The sequence below is a fragment of the Pelecanus crispus genome, chromosome 3, assembly GCF_030463565.1.
Source record: "Pelecanus crispus isolate bPelCri1 chromosome 3, bPelCri1.pri, whole genome shotgun sequence".
NCBI lineage: Eukaryota > Metazoa > Chordata > Aves > Pelecaniformes > Pelecanidae > Pelecanus > Pelecanus crispus.
The window spans coordinates 131,730,242-131,745,073 of NC_134645.1; the positions used below are offsets into that span (position 1 = coordinate 131,730,242).

The following is a 14,832-nucleotide window of genomic DNA, read 5'->3' on the forward strand; positions in this document are numbered from 1 at the left end:
AAAAATTTCTTCATGGAAAGGGTAGTCAAGCATTGGAACAGGCTGCCCAGAGAGGTGGGGGAGTCCCCAGCCCTGGAGGGGTTCAAAAAATGGGCAGAGGTGGCACTTGGGGACATGGTTTGGTGGGCATGGGGGTGTTGGGTTGATGGTTGGACTGATGATCTTAGAGGGCCTTTCCAACCTTAGTGATTCCTGGTTTGACTTTCATTAAAAAATAATCCAGCCACCAAGCCAGGAAACATGACATTAATTCTTCCTCTGCCCTTAATTGTTTTAGTGGTGGAGTTGGCAGTGTTAGGTTAATGGTTGGACTGGATGCTCTTAAAGGTCTTCAACCTAAACGATCTGATGATTCTATGAAACAGGTCCCGATGGTCCTTGCATGCACACACTGAGCCCCCAAGGACAGACTGGCCATCTGCAGGGCGCGTGGTCGAGTGCGGGTGGGTGGTGGGAGCCCCTCCTTGGCCAACGAGCACGGGGTCTGCGTCGGTGGTGAGCGTTTCACCCCGCTGCAAGCACACAGGCAGCACGAGCCAGTGGTGGACCTGTGGTCCTGCTGAGCTTGCCCACCAACTTTTCCCTGCGTTCGCTGAGAGGTCTGGCCCTCCTTCGGGGCACTGCCAAGCCCAGCCTGGGCCACGGGCAAGTCAAGAACCCACATAGAATCATAGAATCGTTTAGGTTGGAAAAGACCTTTAAGATCATCCAGTCCAACCATTAACCTACACTGCCAAGTCCACCACTAAACCAATCAAGGGTAGACTAGACCGAGCCATGTCCCCAAGTGCCACCTCTGCCTGTTTTTTGAACCCCTCCAAGGATGGGGACTCCCCCACCTCTCTGGGCAGCCTGTTCCAATGCTTGACTACTCTTTCCATGAAGAAATTTCTCCTAATATCCAACCTAAACCTCCCCTGGCACAGCTTGAGCCTATTTCCTCTTGTCCTATCGCTTGTTGCTTGGGAGAAGAGACCCATGCTGGGATGTGGTGGTCAGCTTTGCCAAGAGAGAACCTGGGCAGCAGGTCCATGGCCCCTGCACCAGCCCCACACCACGTCGCACTGGCCCATGGTGCCAGAGCCATGATCGGATTAGCCAGGATTGGGGCCCTGCCATGTCAGGATGTACCGTAGCCACCAAGCACCATCTCACATGCCTGTTCTGCTCCACCAGCAGCAGGAGGATGGAGAACAAAGCCATGTATCTTCACACCTTCAATGAGAACGGCTCCATCTTCGAGGAGCCCTTCGAGGGAAGGAACCTTTCCAAACTGAACCTCTGTGAGGACGGTGAGTCCGGGCTCCACGTGCGGCTCGGTCTTGGGGGGGGCTTTGAACCTGGTGCTAGAAACCTGGAGAGCTTCTGGAGGGGTACATGGGGACTTGGGAAGGGGGGGTGCGCAGGCGGAGGGTGCCTCGGTGGAAGTAGCACCACGATGAATGTGTCTGTCGGAGGAAAAAACGGAGCAGGAAACGTCTCCTCTCCCACTGGCATGGCCTCACTGGGAGAAACACTCAGGGAATCCCATTGCAAGGAGGTTTCTGGGCCTCCTCTCCTGTCCCCCCCTTTCTGGTCCGATGGGGGAGGACAGAGCCAGGGCACCGTGGGCCTCTCGAGGTGCCCAGCATCTCACTTGGTTCTGCCGCTGACCAGGGTTGTGCTCCAGGGAAAGTCACTTTGCTTGCTAAAGGTTGATTTTTTTTTTTTCTGGGGACGGGGAGGTTTGGGGTTTTTTTTTTTGCCTCCTCCAAGCCTCTGGCTCTCTTCCATGTCATCTTGTCCTGAGCACCGGGGCTGTGCAGCGGGGCACGGCGGGACCCGTTTGCGTTTCCCATGCACCTTAGCAAGCCTCCATCTCCGCTCTGGACCTGCTGAGCTCTTTTCCTTTGCTCTTGCCCCACGAAACGCTCTCCGTGTTTCACCAGACCCAAACTTGGTCCCCAAGCAAACAGCCCTGATGAATATTTTTTCCCCGAGGCCTTTGCAGCCCGGGTGGGAGAGGCCACGGTGGCAGAGTTGGGTGCTCAGGCAGAGCTGTGAGGTCCCCTTTGCTGGCAGCTTCGCTTAGAGACCTGTGGGGCTGCTGGGGAAACTGGTCTTGTTCTCAGCGGGCTTCCCAGCGCTGCTGTCCCCCACTGCAAGCATGGGATCGGGGCGATGGGGGGCTCACCTTCCCGGTTTTAGGCACGTGGGACATCCCCGGGATGTGACGGAGAGCTCTGGGTGTTTCCGGAGGGCAGCCCCTGTGCCAGGAATGGCCGCGTCCAGGCACTGAGTGAGCTGGGAACACCCAGCCCTGGCCAAATTGCTTTTGGATGCTTGCACGGTGCAGGTGGCTGGCGGGAGTTATTGCAAGAGATGCGATGTTGCTGTGTGGGTGTCTTCTCCTGCCCTCCAGCCCCCAGGATGGGGACAGCTTTGAGTCCGGAGGGTGGATTTCCCATCCAGATGAAAGCTGAGTCTTGATGCCATTCCCCAAACTTGCTGTCACCCTGCAAGGGTCCCCCTGCTCTCAGCAGCATGTCTGCTCCTGCCTCTGCCCACCTCCCTGCTGCTGGCTTGGAAAATCCAGCACCCGCCCCACCTTCCTGCAGCAGAAAGAGGGGCAGGGGCTGTCCCCGTGCTCCGCCACGCCGCAAACACGGCAGGGAGGTGGCGGAGCCTGGAGGGAGCGATGCGGGAAGAGATGGAAGAGTTGGTGTCTTCTAGGGCCAAGGCCACCATCTGCAGGAGAGACCTTGTGCTTGCTTGGAGTGATGGCAGGGAGGGTTCCAGGTATCTCCTGGCGTTGGTATTTTTGTGGCAGGTTGCCCTGGATCTCTTAGGGCAAACCTGCTCATCCGTAACTCCCTCCGATGCAGAGCTGGCCCTCCGAGGTTCCTCATTCCCACGGGAGAGGTTGCTGGAAGGAGATTTGGGGGGCTGTGTCTGGTCTGCAGCTGCACAGGGGCAGGGGCAAGGTCAACCCTGAAGGCTTCGTCCTGCGGATGGGACCACCCAAGTCCCTCCTGGGCTGATGGAAAATGCTCTGTGTGGGGCTGAGGACTGGTGCGGCAGCCTGCTGCTTGCCGTGACCCCCAGGACAGCGGCCCTGGACCCCCCCCCCAGGGCTCGGGGGACCACAAGTCCTGGCTGCTTTCAGCCTCCCACCTTCTGCAACCCCACCGACCGGGCGGGCCACAGCTCCAGCTCCCCTGGGCATGGGCAGGGGGAAGAAATATTTGCTTTTCCCCTTGGTTACTGGCCGGAGCCCGCCCATGGGCTCCTCGGAGCGGGCTGTTGTGAAAACCCTTCTTACGCAGCTGCGGTCCCCCCTGCTCTTCCGAGAGCAGCAAAGAGGAGTGGGTGGTTCGGGGCCCTGGGCCAGCTCCTCCCGGAGTCTCCCAGGACCTGATATAAGTGTTAATGTCAGAAAAATATTGCAGCTTTCCTCATTCTGAAACCTTCGGCTCCATCTGTTTGGCCGGTGACAGCAAATGGGAACCGCGTGCGGGTAATGAATTGCAGATGGAGGGGTCCTGGAGGAGCGGCACCGCCTTTCGCACCTGAGCAGGGGCGCCTGGAGCACCCCCCCATCGCCGCGGGCTCCCCTCTGGGTGTCAGCGAGCCTGACCTCAGCACTTTATCATTTCGGAGCCCCAAAATGGGGCTGAGCGAAGCGATACACCCAGCGTAACCCTTCACTGGCTGGAAGCTTTCGCAAGCCTCCCTGTCCTGCAGCAGGGCAGACACACAGGCCGTCAGCTGGGCAAGGGTGCAGTGGGGAAGGGCGAGGGTGCAGTGGGGAAGGGCGAGGGTGCAGAGCAGTCCCTCTCCATCTCTGGCACCCCAAGAGCCAGCTTGGACCCACAGGGAGCTGAGCTCCTGCCCCATGGATGGGCGGTGGGATGGGCTGAGGTCCCAAAGGCCATGGCCATGGATGAGCGTGGTCTCCTCCCCAGGAGGTTTGGCTTCGGGGCAATGATGCTTCACCCGCCTCACCCTTTCTGCTGGGTTGATGCAGGCTCTGGATCAGTTCTGTGCTGTGCCTCGGGGCTTAAAGGGCAGAAAGCAATGGGATGGAGCCACCCAAATGTCAAGGGGGTAGGAGTTTTGGACTCTTCCTCCACCTTTCGTTGGTGTCTCCTTGGAGACATCTCAGATCTGGCAAGGGGCAAAACGGGGCGGTGCTTGTTGTCCTGGAATGAAGTTGCTGGTTTGCATCTGCTCTCAGAAACCTTGTGTTTCTGCAAGGGTCCCACACAAAAATGCAGGCACCCAACACCCTGCACCCCACCCCAGCAGCACGGGGTCACCCAGAGAGCCAGGACATCAGGCTGAAGCATTACTGCAGCCTTGGGGCTGGGGACAGAGGGATGCGGGGTCTGGATCCAGATCAGGCTCCGGCTCCCACCTAAGAAGACCGCGACGTGGCCCGGATTTCAACATGAGCTCAAGCTTTGACCATGTGCAAAGCCCAAAACCAGATGACTTTGCTGCTGCTGGGTTCACGGCATGGGAGCCTTTCCTTCCTTTTCTTTTCCTTGCATTTTCCTCCCAGCTATTTTATTCATAAAACCCCACCTCCTCCACGCGCAGCTCTTGTTGCTCGTGGCAGTGTCGAAGAGGAGCTGGCTCGCAGCTGGTGCAGGAGCGGGCAAGCAGGGGCTGGCAGGGATTTCAGGATCCAGGCATCTTAGAATCACAGAATGGTTTGGGTGGGAAGGGACCTTTAGAGGTCACCCAGCCCAGCCCCTGCAGTGAGCAGGGACAGCTTCAACCAGAGCAGGGTGCTCAGAGCCCCGTCCAACCTGGCCTGGGATGTTTCCAGGGATGGGGCATCTCCCACCTCTCTGGGCAACCTGTGCCAGCGCTTCACCACCCTCAGCATAAACAATTTCTTCCTCCTATCTAGTCCGAATCTCCCCTCTTTTAGTTTAAAACCATTCCCCCTTGTCCTATCTTCCTCCATCCCCTTGTTGCCACCTGCCTCCTGCCTGGCAGGGAGAGCTCCAGGGCTGCAGGCAGGGAAGGCAGGGGATGGGGTGAAGGGTGGGAGCTGGAGGGGCAGCAGGGGTGGGTGATGCCGATGTTTTCCTAGCCGGGATCCCCACCGGGCCCTTTGCACCCCAGCTCTGCCTGCGCAGGAGATCATGGGCTTAAGCTGTGCCAGGGGAGGTTTAGGTTGGAAATTAGGAAAAATTTCTTTACAGAAAGGGTGGTCAAGAATTGGAACAGGCTGCCCAGAGAAGTGGTGGAGTCACCATCCCTGGAAGTGTTCAAAAAACGAGCAGAGGTGGCACTTGGGGACATGGTTTAGTCTGGTCTACCCTTGATTGGTTTAGTGTGGACTTGGTAATGTTAGGTTAATGGTTGGACTGGATGATCTTCAAGGTCTTTTCCAACCTAAATGATTCTGTGATTCTATGACTTGGGGACAGGCATGCAGGTTGACGCCAGGGCATGCAGAGCTCTGCCTGCACACACGAGGCATTGCCGAAATTCTATTTGCAATATTTTTTCCCAGTGGGAGATGGAGCGCAGGCTGGCTGGGTGCATGATGCTCTCCCTGACACCCCACTCTGTCCCCCAGGTCCCGGGCGGAGGATGAAGGCAGCCGGACGCTGCGGCCAGCTGGGCTCCTTGGCAGCATTGAAGTACGCTGTGGTGGGACTCTACCTCCTCGTCTTCCTCATCCTCGTCGGGGTCTTCATCCTCGCAGGTAAGGGCCAAGCCTGGGTCTTCCCTCCATGGCGCAGCGGTACCCCAGGGTGATGCTCCCTCGTGCAGAAGCTCAGTGCAACGTGAACTGGGTCTGACTGTGGGCATGGGACCATGTTTCTGCTGCCTCTGCAGAGGTGTTCGGGAGGGTTTTCCATGCCACCCAGGAGAGGAAAATACGGGATCCAGCAGAAGGGGGGTGTGGAGGCGATGCCTGCCTTGGTTTGCTGCAAACCAAGGAAGGCATCATCTCCACGCCCCACTTGCAGCTCCTTGGGGACAACAACATGAGCCTATACCGGCTCCATAGAATCATCATCATCATAGAATCATAGAATCATAGAATCGTCTAGGTTGGAAAAGACCTTTAAGATCATCCAGTCCAACCATTAACCTACACTACCAAGCCCACCTAAACCAATCAAGGGTAGACTAGACTAAACCATATCCCGAAGTGCCACATCTACCCGTTTTTTGAACACTTCCAGGGATGGTGACTCCCCCACCTCTCTGGGCAGCCTGTTCAAATGCTTGACCACCCTTTCCATAAAGAAATTTTTCCTAATTTCCAACCTAAACCTCCCCTGGCACAGCTTGAGCCCATTTCCTCTTGTCCTATCGCTAGCTACTTGGGAGAAGAGACCAACACCCACCTCACTACAACCTCCTTTCAGGTAGTTGTAGAGAGCGATAAGGTCTCCCCTCAGCCTCCTCTTCTCCAGGCTAAACAACCCCAGTTCCCTCAGCCGCTCCTCATAAGACTTGTTCTCCAGACCCTTCACCAGCCTTGTTGCCCTTCTCTGGACACGCCCCAGCACCCCAATGTCCTTCTTGTATTGAGGGGCCCAAAACTGGACACAGTATTCCAGGTGCGGCCTCACCAGTGCCGAGTACAGGGGGACAATCACCTCCCTGCTCCTGCTGGCCACAGCATTCCTGATACAAGCCAGGATGCTGTTGGCCTTCTTGGCCACCTGGGCACACTGCTGGCTCATGTTCATCATCATCATCATAGAATCATAGAATGCTTTGGGTTGGAAGGGACCTTGAGAGATCATCGAGCCCAACCCCCTGCAGTGAGCAGGGATTGAACCTGTGAACATACCGCACGTCTGGAGCGGTTTTGATGTAAGCTTTGAGGCCGGAGTCGCTGCAGGGTCCAAGCATCGTGTGCTGGGGATGGCGAGGCTCGGGAGCCCCCCAGTCGGGGCTCGAATTGTTCCCATCACTAGGTCACAGCTGCTGGATTTGCACCAATCCCCCAGTTTTGCTTGGGATAAGGATGAGCCCCGGCTCCATCAGCGATGGAGCTGCAGGCAGCTCGCAGGCAGGGTGTTATCCTTGCACAGCACACCCCGCACGTGCCGGCAAAGCTCCTGCCTCCCCTCTCCGGCTTTTTGGTGAGCGCAGGGATGGGAAAGCTGCTCGCAAATGCCTGTAATTGCTCCCAGCCCCAGCTCATCCCTGCGTACACAATCCCATGTGGTCCGCATCGCCGCTGGCTTGTTTTTCCCCTTGTCGTGCTGGAAGGAGTTTGGGAAGATGCCCGGTTTAACCCACGGTCCCGGTGCACCCCCCTTGCACCCGTACCACCCCCGTGTGGGGTTCTGCTGGGTGGGGGGGGCGCTTGGACGGGTGCCGCAGCGGGCGCGGGTGGGAAATGCCACCACCAAGGAGCAGCTCCTTGCTTCCTTCCCACCCACCTCCTTCCCAGCTTTAACCCCAGCATCCATGGTGGGGGGGGGGATACGTGCTCCCCCTTTCCAGCCCCCAAATCCCCACTAGCTGGTCTCCAGGGCCGGGCAGGGCTGAGCGCTGCCCCCGCGCCATCCCTCCAGGGTGATTTTCTGTGCCTTGCCTGTGCCTTGCCTGCTGCAGGCAGCTGGGAAGGTGATGGATTTCATGTTCAACTCCAGCTGCGGTCATGCCAGCAGCGTGAAGGCAGACCGCGTCTTTTGCAAAGGGCGGATTTAGCTTTTTTCCTGGGCTGGCGAAGGGACAGAGAAGGTTTTGCTGGAATTTTGAAGCCTCTCCCACTTATTTCTTGCATTACATTGTTTTAATATTGTTGTTGGCCCATGAAACCCTGAGCGAGGGATGCCATGAATTGTACAAAGAGCTCAGGACAGGCGCTCTTGTCCCGGGCTGAGCTACAGCTGCTCACCCAAAAGCAGCTCCAGAAATAACAATAACATTATGGCATCGGCTGACGGCGGGGCGAGCTGGAGGCTCACGGTCACGGGCATCTTCAAAGCCCCACCTCCTGGAGTCCCGTGACTGGCAGGATTTCAGCTTTCACTAAAGACCCCAGTGAAACCACCTTACCCCTCCCAGGTCATGGACCACAATCTTGGAAAACAAAGGCAAAATGGAGAGAAAAATCATCTCTTTCATTATTGCTTTCTGCATGTCTTGAACTTCAAGCCAAGCCTGGCTTTGGATGTAGCTGACTCAAGCGCTGGAGCCAGCTGTGGCGACTGCGGGTGCCTGGAGCTGTCTTATCACATCAAGGAAAACCACAGGCACAGGCTGGTCTTGCAACATTGCAAAGAGCAGCTCATTAACCCAAGACCGCATGCAGCCGGGAGCCACGTGTAGCCCAGGGAGACAGCCCTGATGGTCCCTGGCTTCAGGTGTCTGTGGCTGAAACCTCAGCGTTGGAGCTGATGGTCCTCAGAGGACGGGGACTGGGTATTTGTGAGCACCCTTAACCGTGGGGGGCTTGCTTTTCCCCTGGAAAATCCCACTTTGTGCTACTGAAGGCCAGACACCAGCTTGCCAGGGATGAGACATTCTGCCCAGCATCCGCTGTCTCCTGTCAGAGACGACATAATGGTTGGACTGGATGATCTTTTTGTCTTTTCCAACCTCAACGATTCTATGATTCTATGAAGGTGCACAGAAAGATGCAGCGTTTAGTGAAGTAGAATCATGGAATCACAGAATGGTTTGGGTGGGAAGGGACCTTTAGAGGCCACCCAGCCCAACCCCTGCCGTGAGCAGGGACAGCTTCAACCAGAGCAGGGTGCTCAGAGCCCCGTCCAACCTGGCCTGGGATGTTTCCAGGGATGGGGCATCTCCCACCTCTCTGGGCAACCTGTGCCACTGCCTCACCACCCTCACAGGACAGAATTTCTTCCTCATATCTGATCTAAATTTTCCCTCTTTCAGTTTAAAACCATTCCCCCTTGTCCTGTCGCTGCAGGCCCTGCTCCAAAGCCTGTCCCCACCTTTCCTGCAGCCCCTTCCAGCAGTGCAGGGCCACAGGAAGGTCTCCCCGCAGCCTTCTCTTCCCCAGGCTGCACAAGCCCAGCTCTCCCAGCCTGGCCTCAGAGCAGAGCTGCTCCAGCCCTCGGACCATTTCTGTGGCCTCCTCTGGCCCCGCTCCAACAGGTCCCTGTCTGTGCGGTGCTGAGGGCCCCCGAGCTGGGCGCAGGGCTCCAGGGGGGGCTGAGCAGAGCGGAGCAGAGGGGCAGAACCTAAGCAGACTAAAGCAGACTTGCTCTCCCCTGCTCCTTGGGCTGGGGAGAGCCACCCGCGATGCTGTACGAGAACGGCACTGTTTGATGCCGTCCCTGCCCTCCCACCGCCGCGGTGAGGTCCCTGCTCAGAGCAGGTCCCACCTGGAGCAGACACCATCCTACCCAGGGCATACGAGTCTTGGGTGTCCAGCTCATTTCCAGACCTGATGCTCTTTGGAGAGGGATGTGGACCTGTGATACCCCAGCTGCTCCCCAAAAAACAGCTCTCACCATGCCGTCTGGGCAAGGGTGATGGGAAACTGTGCCCCTGGTCCATGCCAGCATCCCTTCATCCCAGGGCCAGCAACACGGAGCAGGGATGCTCCGCCCAGCTTGCTCCGCTGCTTCCCATCCTGCCCACGGAAAAGGAGGAAAAGTCCCCAAAAAGAAAGCGCGTACGCGTGCGAACACGCACAGAAACACGCACGTGCATGCCACCACACGCTTGTGCTTCCTGGCAGGGCGGGGGCGTTGCGGGGGAAGCCACCCCGCTGCGGATAGCCCCCCCAACACGTGCTGGTGTCCCCGGCACGTGAACCTGCTGCTTTTGGCGAGGCAGCTTCCCCCGGGCATCGTTTTGAAGCCGCCGTGGGCAGGTGTCCTGCGACTCGCAACACGCTCCGTGAAAGCGGGTTAGAAAATGAGTAAATTGCTAAAAATACTGTGAACCACCTCGGAGCTGCAGAAACAGGATGTTTTCAGCAGCAGAGCCGGGGTGGTTTCAACACAGCCTGCTTTTATTATCCTCTCTTGCAAGCCTGGCAGCGGTTTTCTGGCTCCTGGGGACGCACACTCCCTTTCTCCCTGTCCCTGACCCCCCTTTCATCCACCAAAAAGGCACCTAGCCCAAGGTTAGGACTCCGGTCTTGGCTTTTTTGCAAGGTCTGAGTTAAATCCCAGCCGCCTGCGTGCTCAGACCTGCATGTTGGTGTTTGAACCCGAATCCCTGCCTGGCCCCATGCCTGTGCACCCCGGGCACGGCCCCCGAGCTGCTCTGCAGCAGCAGCGGGAGGCCAAGCAGGGCTCGTTAGGACGTGGCTAAGGAGCCAAGCGCCTTGGTGTGAGCATCTGAACCGTGCATGCGGCCGGCAATCCCACCTGCACCCCATCTCCGTGCTCATAGTCGCGTTGAGAGCGCCCACGTTTCCATGCTCGGCACTCCTGGTTGCCTGGCAGAAGGGTCCAAGGAATTGAGCCCCCGTTGAAACGGGGCTTGATCGGATCTTGAAACGGATCAAGACCTGCGACCCCAAAACTCGTGCTCCGAGGATGCCGGCGGAGATGAGAGCAACACACCCAGCCCCGTGGCAGCCACCGCGTGCGTGCTCCCCCATCAGCTCCAGCGCAAACTCCTCCTGCTCCCTGTGAGCTGGCTCCAACGCGGGTCTGTGCCGGCAGACGGCATCTCCCTGAGGCACGGAGCAAACCTGAGCTGCCGAAAAGCTGCCGGCAGTGGGGCCCTGCGACCCTGTGCCTGGGCTGCCGAGCCCCAAGAGACTCGTGCTGGAGCCGAGTGCGGGCTGCTCCCCACCGTCCCCCGCTCCCTATCCTGCCCGTCCTTCCCCAAATTCTTCTCCTTGCAAATATTTCCCCCAGCCCAGGGCTTGGTTTCCAGCTTTTTCTGAAATGCTGGAGTTTTCCACCCGGAGATGCTCCGGCGCAGAGCTGAGGCTGGATGGGGTTGGGCTGGAGGTTTGCGATGCCCAGACCCGCTGCCGTTGTGCATCTAGTCGCGTGCCGAACCTCACGCTCAGCATCTGCCCGACTCCCCCGTGGAAATAAAACCCATGGGAGCCCATAGCAGCGCTCCGGGGCTCATAGCTGGGTCCAAATCCTCAGCAGCGCTTCCAGCTTGGAGAGCACACTGGGGTGTCCTGCAAGACTTTGCCTGCAGCCTCTTGGTTTTCCGCAGTCACGCAACGCTGCAAAAGCGGGATGGGGAGCGCGTTTCCCCAGGGCGGTGAAAATGTCCGTATCTGTTGTGCACGCAGCAGCTTTGCAGCACCGCCTTGGCTAAACGGGAGCCTTCAATGCGGGGCGAGAGATTTTTGGGTGCACGCGAGGGGGCAGATGCCCGTACGCGCTCATGGTGCCCGGCTGCACCCGGGAGCGGGTCCCGGCGGCAGTGACGGCGTGCGGCGCAGCCAGGTGCACGCGCGGCGGTGCGTGTGCGCGCTTGCCCCCTCCGCGAGGCTCCTGCGGGACAAGTCACGTGCAAATTATTATTATTATTATTATTAGCGGGAGGGCGCAGGTCACATTCTTCATTAACCCCAGCAAGGTGGCGGTTTCCGTCAAGGCTGGATTAGCTCCGCCGGAGCCGCTGGCCTGCAGGCACCAAACGCGTCCCCTGGAGCGAGCTGGGAAGAGCTGCCTGCGGTCCCCGTCGTGCAAAAACGTGAGCGCGGGTGTGCGCGGGAACAGCTCCGGGAACAGCTCCGGGCGCGCGGGTGGCAGCGCGGCTGCGCGCAGCGGGCAGGTGCGTGCGCGCACATTCGTGTGGCGCTGCGTGCAGCTATGCACGCGTGTAGAAAAATATGTCTATATTTAGTAACCTCGAGGCATTTCTCTCCCTGTGCTTTTCCAACCTGCCGGCGGCGAGCTGTTCCGCAGCTTACCCACGGGAAACCCCCTCCTCCCGTCCCCGAGGGCTCTCTCTTGCTGCCTTCTTTCCGTGCCCGTTAGCTTTTTAGCACCTTTCACACGCGCGGGCACACGTGCAAGGCGTGACCTTGCACGGGGCTGGCGCTGCTCTGCCTGGAAGGGGCTTGGGGGTAGGACCGTGGGGTTCTTGCAAACCTTTTCCCCTTGCAGCAGGGGTGGGGACAGCAGCCAGGAAGGTGGCATGTCCCCAAAATAAATAGCGGGAGGGAGCAGCTGCTCGTGGAGCTCTTTGGGGGCCATTAGCTCACCCCCTGCGCTGCCAGGCCTCGGGCTGCGGCATTTGGGGTGCCCATAGCAGAGAGCATGTCTGTGCACGTGTGTGCCTGGGTGCACATCTGTGCTGGCTGCATGTGTGCATGCGTGTGTGTGTGCATCTCTGCTGGGTACACATGTGCATGCATGTGTGTGTGCATCTGTGCTGGGTGCACGTGTGCATGCATGTGTGCGTGCATCTGTGCTGGGCGCACGTGTGCGATTGTCTTGTGTGTCTGCGCTGGGTGCGTTTGTGTGAGTGCACGCATGCGTGTGTGGTGTGCATTCGCATGTGCACGCCGTGTGCTGTGTGCATTTGTGTGCCTGCACTGTGTGTGCGCACGTGTGTCCGTATGTGCTGTGTGCATTCGGGTGTGTGCACACTGTGTGCATAGATGCTCGTGTGCGTGTGTGTGCCATGTGCATGCGTGTGCCTGCATCTGTGCTGTGTGCAGGTGTGCATGCACGCTTGTGTGCCATGTGCGTGCATGCGTGTGCCTGCATCTGTACTGTGTGCCCGTGTGCGTGCACGCTTGTGTTCGCTGTGTGCATGCATGTGCCTGCATCTGTGCTGTGTACATGTGTGCATGCACACTTGTGTGCCGTGTGTGTGCCTGCATGTGTGCTGTGTGTACGTGTGCATGCACGCTTGTGTGCCGTGTGCGTGCATGCGTGTGCCTGCATCTGTACTGTGTGCACGTGTGCATGCATGCTTGTGTGCTGTGTGTGTGCATGCGTGTGCCTGCATCTGTGCTGTGTGCATGTGTGCATGCACACTTGTGTGCCGTGTGTGTGCCTGCATCTGTGCTGCGTGCACGTGTGCGTGCATGCTTGTGTTCGCTGTGTGCATGCGTGTGCCTGCATCTGTGCTGTGTGCATGCACGCTTGTGTGCCGTGTGCGTGCATGCGTGTGCCTGCATCTGTGCTGCGTGCACGTGTGCATGCACGCTTGTGTTCGCTGTGTGCATGCGTGGCTGCTGTGTGCAGGCATGCATGTGCGTGCGTGCATAAATACCCGTGCTGCGCGCATGCCTGCGTGCGCGCGTGAGCGTGTGTGCGCACACGTGAGCTGTGTGCGTGCATGGATGCGTGTGCTCCAGGCTCCCAGCCACTCCACCGGCCCCCAGCTCTTGAGTTCATGCACAGAACAGAAAGCAAGGAGGGCGTTACGGGCCCACAACGCCCACGTTCTGCTCCTCTGGCTCAGCCCTGCACCTGCAGCTCTGGCCCGCGGCTTTGCCTGCTGCGCGGGGCCACGTCCGTGCCTCTGCCTTGCGGCAGGATTAGTCCATCCTGCCAACCCAGCAAGCGGAAAGTGGGAGGCAGAAGCTTTGGGAGGCGGGTGAGCTGCCAGCACGTGTGCACGTGCGTGCACAGAGCAGCCCAAGGCTGGAGGTGATGCTGCTTGGAAGCTTCCCGGTGTGGTTTTGGCTGCGGGATGCTCGGGAGCGGCCTCGGTTGCTCGTGGGTTGGTGGCTGCGGTACCATGGCTGGGCAGGGGAGAGCTGCAGGGATCCCGGTTATTGGAAGTGATTTATGGGAATGTGGGGAATTCTGCAGGCTTTGCAACTAGCCGCAGGTGCAAAGGGGGGAGCTCGCCCGTGCTTCCCAGCCCTCGGCCACTGCAGGACGTGGGATTTGGGTTATTTCTCCTTGTGCTGGCCACGCGGGGTTGCTTTTCCCCTTGGTTTCTTTGCAAGAAAGCCGTGGTTGTCTCCACACCCATCACGGGCACCCTGGGTCCAGAGAGACTTGACGGAGCACCCTTGGTCACCCACGCAGAAGGCAGCAGCACCCAGCCCTTCGCCAGCCCCGTGGCGATTTTTCCCAAGGTTTTTCCTTGCCCGTTGTCCCCTCTCAGGGCGGCTTTGGGGCACGTCGCTTGGTTGCTTTCCCCATTGTGATCCCCCGCGGGCAAAGGTTCCCCCGAGCCGGTGCCCGCTGGGCGCCTGGCACAGCAGGGACGGGCGGTAAGCGGTGACACTGAGATGTCCCCCCGAAGTGATGCAGGTGACAAGCAGGGACATGCAGAGGGGACCGAACAGCATTCCCATGCCCCAGGAGGAGAGCTCCGAGCTGGCACGCTGCAGCCCAGCCTGGAAAGCTGGGACAACCCAACAGCGGGATTAATTAACGAGGAGGAAAGATGCTTTCGGTGCCTGGAAGATGCTCAGCTCCTCCGTTACGGCACCCACTGGCCCTCCCAGAATCCTTTTTCCGGGCATGGTGGGTCCCTCCCCAGGCACCCAGTGCTGCCGCTGCGGGTGGCCCCGAGCCCTTCGCGTGTGCACGGCTGCTTTCACCCTCTCCTTCCTTACTCCTGCGATTTTAATTCAAACCAAATGGCTTCGCTCGCTTTCTCCTCCGTGGAAATGAGGGGGTGAGCTGCCAGGCCGTTCCCGCGCCAGCCCGCGGCATCACGCCAGCCTAAGCCCCACCGCGGCTTAAAGAACAATGGGGATTATATATTTTAAAAAAAAAAAAAAAAGGAAAAAAATCTCATTATTCGTGTGGGTTTGGCTTTGAGTCCACCACCCCGGGGCTGCGCTGGACACCCAGCGTCAACGCAAGGCAGAGGGAGAAGATATTCTCTGCCTGGATCAGTGTTTTTGGGGTGTGCCAAGGCGTGATGGGGTCCAGGATTGGGCTTTACTGGGTGCTACTGGGCTTGCTGGGCAGGGGCTTGCGGGGC

The 14,832-nt window shown here is 58.8% G+C and overlaps 1 protein-coding gene across 4 annotated transcripts in view; it reads left to right on the top strand.

Annotated features, from left to right (window-relative positions):
* Positions 1–1,186: 1,186 nt before the first annotated feature.
* The window catches only part of SCARA5 (scavenger receptor class A member 5), a 41,588-nt gene continuing 27,942 nt past the window's right edge, over positions 1,187–14,832 (top strand). For all 4 annotated transcript variants that reach the window (XM_075708068.1, XM_075708069.1, XM_075708070.1 and 1 more), the window contains exons 1-2: positions 1,187–1,292; positions 5,576–5,704. In XM_075708068.1, the coding sequence (XP_075564183.1) occupies positions 1,187–1,292; positions 5,576–5,704 (235 nt within the window). The remainder of the gene's footprint in view (positions 1,293–5,575; positions 5,705–14,832) is intronic.